The sequence below is a fragment of the Ipomoea nil genome, unplaced genomic scaffold, assembly GCF_001879475.1.
Source record: "Ipomoea nil cultivar Tokyo-kokei standard unplaced genomic scaffold, Asagao_1.1 scaffold3251, whole genome shotgun sequence".
Lineage (NCBI taxonomy): Eukaryota > Viridiplantae > Streptophyta > Magnoliopsida > Solanales > Convolvulaceae > Ipomoea > Ipomoea nil.
In genome coordinates this window covers 1,083,393-1,092,407 of record NW_017619679.1, presented here as the reverse complement: position 1 = coordinate 1,092,407, position 9,015 = coordinate 1,083,393, and the positions used below count along the sequence as shown (strand labels likewise).

Sequence of the window (9,015 nt, the reverse complement as noted above, 5' to 3'; positions counted from 1 at the left end):
ATATGGCTCCTAGATATCAATATGCACAAGATCAAAGCAATCATTGGAAACAGTGGAACTAGTAGTGAAGGGCAACCTTTTTTGCTTGGCTAGGTGGCATATATTGCAAACATCCTCTTTATTTATTTTCAAATCCATGTCATACAGAGGTAACTATTTCAATTTCCCATAGGAACATTGTCCTACTCTAGCATGCCAAATTCTACTGGATATACAGGCATTGGCCTTAACATGCTCTACTTTATTGAAAACAGAAAAATCAGGTTTTACAAGATGATATAACCCTCTTTGCAGGCTAGCCAATCCAATCATCATCCCACATTCATGATCCTGTATAACACACAAATCAGCATATAGCAGCAGTTTGCACTTGGAAGTTCTAATCAATTCACTAACAGAAATCAGGTTATAGTGGAATCCAGGAACACAGAACACATTCTCTAGTACCAAACTGTCAGCACAAATAGAACCAACATGTGTAATTTTAATCTTATCACCATTGGGTAATTCAACAAACATACCTTCAACTCTCTTAGCATTGGTCAGTATATCAGATTTGCAGACAACATGATGTGTTGCCCCGCTATCTAATATCCAACTAGAAGGTTTAGAGTAAGTACCTTCCATCTGTAGATTAGGAGCAAAGTTGGCAGCAATCAAATTAGTTTGGGGTGTTATTCCTTCAGATCCACTGAGAGTTGTCTAAGCATTCTATATTCATCCTGACTCAAAGTCAGGGATCCATTTTCACCAGGAGGATGTTCATCAGAGGCAAATTGCACTTGGTTAGCATAACTAACACCTCTATTTCTTGGTTTCCACCCAGGTGGATAACCATGTTTCTTGTAACATTTCTCTGTTGTATGTCCAGTAAAACCACAATAAGAGCAGATAGGTTTCTTGTTGCCATTTGGATAAAACTTCTTGGATCTTGAACCATTCCCTTGAGTGAGAAGAATGATGCCTGCTTCTTGGATCAGCAACTCTGTTGTTCCACTGTTAAACCTCCTCTCTTGTTGTTGAACCATCATGAAAGCCTCGTCAATATTAGGGAGAGGTTTAGTCATCATTATCTGGGATTGGACAGAGGCATAGGTCTCATTGAGGCCTCTTAAAAAAACTAAGAGATTATCACTCTCTAGGTGTTGTTGCAAAGTATCTAATAGTCCACAATTGCACACCCTCTCACATTTGCAGGTAGGCAAAGGTCTAATAACTTGAAGTTCATCCCATAAACTTTTCAATTTAGAAAAATAGGCACTTACAGTCAAATCGCCTTGTCTAATTTGATGAATCTCAGCATGCAGATAAGAGATTCTGAAAATATTTGCCTCACTGAACCTGGATTTCAATGTGGTCCATATCTTCTCAGTTGTTCCTACCTAAAGGACTGTCTGCGCGATCTCTGGGGAAACAGACCTCATGATCCAAGTTGACACCATGTTATTGCATTGTTTCCAGTAAGGATATTTCACTTCTCCCACATTTGGTACTGCAATTGTGCCATCAACAAACCCTAACTTGTTCTTGGAAAGCAACGCCATCTCCATTGCCCTGGCCCAAGGATGATAATTCCGGCCATTGAGAACTGAAGATATCAGACGAGGACGAGTGAGGGGTTCTCATTCGGATGTAGAAAAAAAAAGGACTAGCAGCATCGTTCGGATCAAAATTCACTCCAGCAGTGCCAGGATTTCCGGGCGATGTCGCAGCCAGCGGCGGACCTGTCGTGGCTGCTTGTGGTCTGATTGGTGCGCCATTTCAAGCCATGATCGTAGCTCAGCGCTCTGATACCATATCACAAAAGCTGAATTGAAAGAAGAAAAAGCCTTTTACTCAGCTCTGAGTCTGAGAACTTTTAGAAGGAGATACAAGATGTTTTCTCTTACAGAAGCAAGCAATGTAACAGTGTTGCGTATATGCTATGCTAACAGAAATCTAACTGTCCTAACTGATAACCACTAAGAGAATTAACTAACTAACTAATTAGTTATTAATCCTCTAATAAAGAACGTGGACAATCTCACACTCACAAAATTGGTTCATAATAAACTTGCAGTCTACAATTAAAATTTCAAATTTTGGCCTAGACTCAGTTTCTTTATTCATGGCTTGTACCAGAGCTTCCGAATGTTATTAGGGTGTGTTTGGTTTGCACATAGGAATCGGAATCGGAATGGGTATCAAATACTTGGTAATGGTAATGGATTTTGGTGAAAGTATTTAACATGTTTGGTAGTAGGGTGGAATGGGAATGGTTACTAATAGTAGTGCTTGAGAATGAATAGGGGAATGAAACTCTTATTGTATTTGGGTATGGATTTTTCAATTGATGGGGTATTCGAAACCCATAGTAGTGTTCTAAAAACCTATAAACCAAACAACAACAATCACTTTCATACCCATTCCTATGAACAAAACCCACCAACCAAACACACCCTTAGTTTTCTTTATTGCTTTATATACTGTCCTCTCTGACAGTGATACGTAATATATATTGCTTTAATAATTTTCCTCCTCTCAAATAGGAATGAATTGAAGAATATATACCACATGCTAATTAACGGTTTCGTACTTCTTTCGTGCTTCACTGCTTTGTATTCCTCTATATATTGCTTTAATTATTCTACTCATAGTCTCAGATAGGAATTAGAGTAATTATTACTCTCTCGATCCCATTTTATCTTTCATACTTATTATTAATTGGTTAAATTATTATTATTATTATTATTTTACTTACTTTCATTAGTATTTACTTATAATTTTAAAATTTAATTTTTTGTGTTTAATAATACTTTTTATGTAATTTCTAAATATATAAATTTCACATATTAAATCTAAACTTAATATTATGACAAATTAAATTGTAAATAACTTTAGTCAAGCCTCATATACCAAACTCCACACATAAAATGAGACGGGGAGTAATTAATATGGAAATTTCAAGATATTTGGTGGACAACAAAATTCATTAATTTCGACCAACTGTCATTTCGGTTTCCCATCGTGTCATAATAATAATATTAGAATAAAAATAACATTGTTTTGTCTCTTAATTTGTATAAATCAATGATTTCAATCACTTAACTTTTGACAAAAACATTATTAATTGACCTTCTAATTCCTTTGGGAGAAAAGCAAAGTGATTTTGACAGTATCGATCCCTCGACTGCTTAACCGAGCTCATCCATGATGCAATATTTAGTCATGTAGCAACACTTCCATGCATGTCCCATTTATTATATTTTCTTTTTACTTAAAATTATATTATGCCAACATTTAATTATTGATGTCTATTGTCTAGTCAAGTATTTTTGTCTTTGGAATAATAAAATTGTAACCCCCACCCACCCACACACATAAACTGATCAAATGAGATGTGATTACCCTTTCAATTAAAATCCACATTTCCTAATTAAAAACATGTACATTCCATCTCATTATATTGAATTGGATGGTATTATGATTTTTAAGTATGGATTCGTGCTTTTAGATTTTTGTTTTGATTTTTTTTTTTTGTTTATATTGGTGCTTTGAGTGTCATTATATTTGATGGACGAATGAGACTAGCTTGGTGTGTGAAAAGGGAAGAAGAGTTTCATTGTAATGAGAATGGAAAGATACAGTTCGGATAACGAACAAGCAGAGAGCATATATATTACAAGAAGATATTTGTGTGACGGTTATAACTAACTCTCTTAGAGGAGAAAAGACTATGATGCCCCTGCCAGCTATGCTTATTCATCTGTTTCATCCGTAAGCTTGTGATCAGCTTCATCAGTTCGATTAGCCTCCAATACCCCCCCGTAAACTGGCGCATGAAGATCTTGAGTGCCCAGTTTAGATACAAAACTTTGGAACAGAGAAATAGGAAGAGCTTTCGTGAATCCATCTGCGATCTGGGAATGTGAAGGAACGGAAAGAAGTTTGATCAACCCCTGGCTAACCTTCTCCCTCACGATATGACAATCTATGTCAATGTGCTTAGTTCTTTCGTGAAAAACGTGATTTTCAGCAATGGCTATGGCAGATTTACTGTCGCAAAAAACAGCAGCTGGTTTGTTGAGATGGATATGCAAGTCACGAAGAAGGGATTGAATCCACTGAACTTCACAAACGGTAGCAGCTAATGCTCTATATTCGGCCTCGGAAGATGATCGAGACACCGTTGGTTATTTCTTTGATCGCCATGAAATGAGTGAGGAGCCAAGAAAGAAACAGAATCCTATTGTGGATTTCCGAGACTCCAAGCAAGATGCCCAATCAGAATCGGAAAACACATTGAGTTGGAGAGTATTATGCTTAGGATAAAAGAGACCTTGGTCGGGAGCTCTCTTTATATATCGAAGAACACGATGGGCCGCAGCCATGTGGCTATCAGTTGGGGCGGCCACGTACTGACTAAGCTGTTGCACAGCATAAGAAATGTCAAGGCGTGTGGCAGTGAGGTATAGGAGCCGGCCAACCAACCTCCTGTAGCTGCCAATATCAGAGAAAGTGGTGCCACCGTCTTTGCTTAGATGAAGACCGGGAACCATGGGAGTATTCACTGGTTTGCTACTGAGAAAACCAGATTCTTGGAGCACATCTAAGGCATATTTGCGCTGGCAAATGTTCAATCCAGAGTCCCCATGTGTGCTTCAATCCCCAAGAAGTATCCTAGGCTGCCAAGATCTTTGATTTTAAAGGTATTGTCCAGGAAATCTTTAAGATCTTGGATTTGAGCCATGCTTGGACTTGAGACTAATATGTCGTCCACATAAATGAGAACGGCTATGAACTCAGGACCATCTCCTTTCGTGAACAATGAAGGATCAGCTTTTGATTGGACGAACCCTTTTTCTGTCAATGCAGAATTTAACTTGAAGTTCCATTGACGGCTAGCCTGTTTCAAGCCGTATAGAGAGCGTAACAGCTTGCATACTTGCCCTGGTTTCCCTCCTTGAAAGCCCGGTAGTAGGATCATGTAGACATCCTCATCAAGATCGCCATGTAAAAAGGCGTTGTTGATATCAAGTTGATGAATGAGCCATGATTGAGATGAAGCCACTGCCAAAAAGGTTCGGATGGTGGTGATCCTAGCCACTGGTGAGAACGTTTCAATGTAATCAATCCCAAGTTGCTGGGTGTAGCCCTTGGCTACCAACCTAGCCTTGTGCCTTTCAACAGATCCATCGGCTTTGAGCTTCACTTTGAATACCCACTTACAGCCTATTGGAGTCTTGCCTGTTGGGAGATCGACCAAAGTCCAGGTGTTATTATCTTGCAATGCTTTAATCTCGGCAGACATTGCATCCTTCCAGCATTGATGCTTTATGGCTTGATTATAGGTTTTTGGTTCAGTGATAGAAGTGATAGCCATAGACAACATCCTGTGTGACGGATGCAGAGCATTCTAGGAAATAACTCTGGATAAAAGATGTGGAGAAGAACCTTCCTTTACGATAGCATCGCAATAATAGTCCTCCAATCTGTTAGGAAGACGTCTACTTCGTTGAGAACGCCTAGGCTGATTAGGAGGGGCTCCAGGAGTCTGTAAATCAATTTCAGACTGGCCAACATGTGTACTGCTAGGCTCCTCAATATTCTCTTCTTGTTGTGTTTGAGATGTGACATCAGTGTTGAGATGTGGTTGACTTGGAGTAGAGTTCAAATGTATAGGTGGAGGGGTAAGCACCTTCTCATTATTGGAACCATGCTGATCACCATGATGACTCCTCGGAATATCAAGGTCATCAAAAATAGAGATATTAGGGAGAGAAGGCTCACTGTGCATTTGCCTTTGTGTTGAGAAACTTTCATCTTCTGCCATGGGAAACTGAGTCTCATAAAATCGAACATCCCTTGAAACAAATGTTGTGCCATCCTTTATATCATAGAGCATATACCCTTTGATACCTGCTGGAACACCAATAAAAATACATTTCCTCCCTCTTGCTGCCATCTTATGTCTGACATGTGGTAGAGTGGCTGCATAGCATAGGCAACCAAAGCTTTTGATGGAAGTGATATCTGGCTTGTGTCCATATAACCTTTGGTAAGGACTGATCCAATCAATTACTGGTGAAGGCAACCTGTTGATGAGATACATTGCATGCATCACACAGTGTCCCCAAAAATCTAGGGGAAGCTGTGCTTGAAATCGAAGGGATCGAGCAACACCAAGGATGTGTTGGTGTTTCCTTTCGACTATAGCATTTTGTTGAGGAGTATTCACACATGAACGCTGGTGGATGATTCCCTTTTCTGCAAAAAACTCATCCATTTTGAACTCTAAGCCATTATCACTACGAATGGTTTTGATTAGAGCTCCAAACTGAGTGAATATGAAGGCATGAAACTGTTTCAGAAATCGTCTTGTTTCAGACTTTTCTCTCATCATATGCAACCAGGTATATCTCGAATAATCATCAACAATTGTTAAGAAGTAGAATTCTCCTTTTAGGGAACAAACAGGAAAAGGACCCCATATATCACAATGAACAAGATCAAAACAAGCTTTTGAGCAAGAAGTACTTAAAGGAAAGGGAGAACGTTTGTGTTTAGCCATATGGCATACATCACACGCTATATCTGTAGTTCTAGATGCATTAATGTCAATGTCACTAAAGAGGTGGAGCTTATTAACAGGAAAATGTCCCAACCTCATGTGCCAAAGCTTAGAACTACTACATTGCATAACATGAACCTCTTTTGCAGATGTTGGAGGATGTGAAAGCAAATACAAGCCCTTCTCCTCTCTAGCTGTACCAACAATCATCCCAAGACCCCCCTGAATTATACACTGTCCAGGTATGAAAATTAACTTGTGAGTGGCATCCCTTATCAATTGACTCACAGAAATAATATTAAACTTGAATTCAGGAATATGTAAAACCCCTTTCAATAACAGATTATCATTGAGCTTCACTTCTCCTATATGTTTGACAGATACACACTGTCCAGTAGGCAAGTTCACCTCAGCCCCTTTTGCATCTCGACAATCAGTTAAAAAATCAATAGAGCAAGCAATATGGTTTGTGGCACCGGAATCAATTATCCAAGTAGAAGAACAAAGTAAGAGAGAGTTGATAGAATACTTGCCTTCATTGGCAGTAGGCAGTGCATCAAACTTGGGGCTAAGAGATACTGCTGCAGTGGCAGAACTAGAAGCAGATGACTGACCTGCCTGACCTGCCTGTAGGAGAGCTAAGATCTTTTGCAGCTGATCAGAAACTCCCGAGTCTGCCGTGTTGCCTGTCACAGCAGCATTGTTGCCTTGCTTAGCTTTAGATTTGTAGCCGTGCACCCAACCGGGGGGGGGGGGGGGGGTAGCCGTGTTTCTTATAACACTTTTCCACCATATGCCCCGTCATTCCACAAAAAGTGCACTTAGCCTTCATCACACTGTTTCGTTTCTCAGAATAGGCATTATTGAAAGCAGCAGTGATCACTTCATTATTAGCAGAGGTCTGTACAGCATTAGCATGGTTGACATCTAAACCTCCAAGGCTCAAGTTACTCAAATTGATTTGCCTTTCCAATTTTTCAGCCATCACAAAGATTTTGTAAACTTCCGAAAGTGGATCTAACACAAGAACATTCTGTCTCAAAGCATTATAATCATCATTTAACCCCCTGCAGGAACCTGATTACCTGATCTGTTTCTCTCTCGTTCCTGATTTCATCAACCAATTCACAGCTGCATCTAGGATTACACTTGCAAATAGGAATCGGTCTCAGCGTGTTCATTTCTTCCCACAACGTCTGGCACTTCGTGTAATACTCATTCACCGTCATAGAACCTTGCTTCAAGTTCTGGATTTCTCCTTGCAGAATGGAGATCTTCTGAGCATCTCGCTGATGTCCTCCCAAATGTCCTTCCTCCTCAAGTCCTCCCAAATGTCCTTTGCTTTTTCGAAGTGCATTATGCTCTGAGCTATGGAAGGCTGGACAGATCTGAAGATCCAGGCACAGACGATCAGATTGCATCGTCTCCAGGCAGAATATTGACATTGATCTTTGTTTGGCGGCATCAAGCTTCCATCCACAAAACACCACTTGTTTTTCACTTCAAGTGCAATGCGCATGGAAGTACACCATGTGCTGTAGTTCGGACTACCTGCTAGGAGGGGGCTAACCAATATGGTTCCTGGATTGTCTGTGTTGCTGAGAAAGAGTGGATTCTCCATCTCCTCACCATTGTAGTTCCTCTGAGGTTGCAGACTCTGATTTCTCCGTGGACTTCTCTGCGAGCCCGTTTCGGAAGCTGCTACTGGCGATCGAGTGATCGGCGGTGTAGCGATGTTAGCTGGTTGATCATCATCGGCTTCTCCGATAGTGCGGTGGCGTAAGAGTGACGATCCCGTCGCTCTGATACCATGATGGACGAATGAGACTAGCTTGGTGTGTGAAAAGGGAAGAAGAGTTTCATTGTAATGAGAATGGAAAGATACAGTTCGGATAACGAACAAGCAGAGAGCATATATATTACAAGAAGATATTTGTGTGACGGTTATAACTAACTCTCTTAGAGGAGAAAAGACTATGATGCCCCTGCCAGCTATGCTTATTCATCTGTTTCATCCGTAAGCTTGTGATCAGCTTCATCACTTCGATTAGCCTCCAATAATATTAGGACCAATTGCCTTAAAGGGTCATATATAACCAAACATCAATATTGGTAAGGATTCCAATTCCACCATACTACAATACATTTGGCGCTATAGACTTTGCGCCAAATGGTCTCAACCCACCCCCCGTCAATTCCAAGTTCTCATCTCTTGCATGTATACTCTACACACTAGGGGTCTTCATTACCTTTGATCGGTCAAGGTCTCACAATGACCCTCAAGTTGCTAGTGGGATTCGAACCTCTATACTGTGACTAGAGCAAAACTTTAAGGTGATCAATCGATTAAATCAACTGGACTTGCCCACGGGACAAATCGAGCATGTTATGATTGAAGCTATTGCATTTTGTTTACTACTTCTGTGTGGCCATTGTTGATGAATTGAAGAAATAATGGATTTGTT

At 40.1% G+C, this 9,015-nt stretch overlaps 1 protein-coding gene across 1 annotated transcript; it reads right to left on the bottom strand.

Moving 5' to 3' along the window:
- Nucleotides 1-674: 674 nt before the first annotated feature.
- LOC109169140 lies at nucleotides 675-1,550 on the bottom strand. Its single transcript, XM_019318015.1, has 2 exons — nucleotides 1,420-1,550; nucleotides 675-1,341 (listed from the first exon to the last, which is right to left on the bottom strand). Exons 1-2 carry the CDS (start codon nucleotides 1,548-1,550, stop codon nucleotides 675-677), a joined length of 798 nt encoding a protein of 265 aa, XP_019173560.1.
- Between the last annotated feature and the right edge of the window lie 7,465 nt (nucleotides 1,551-9,015).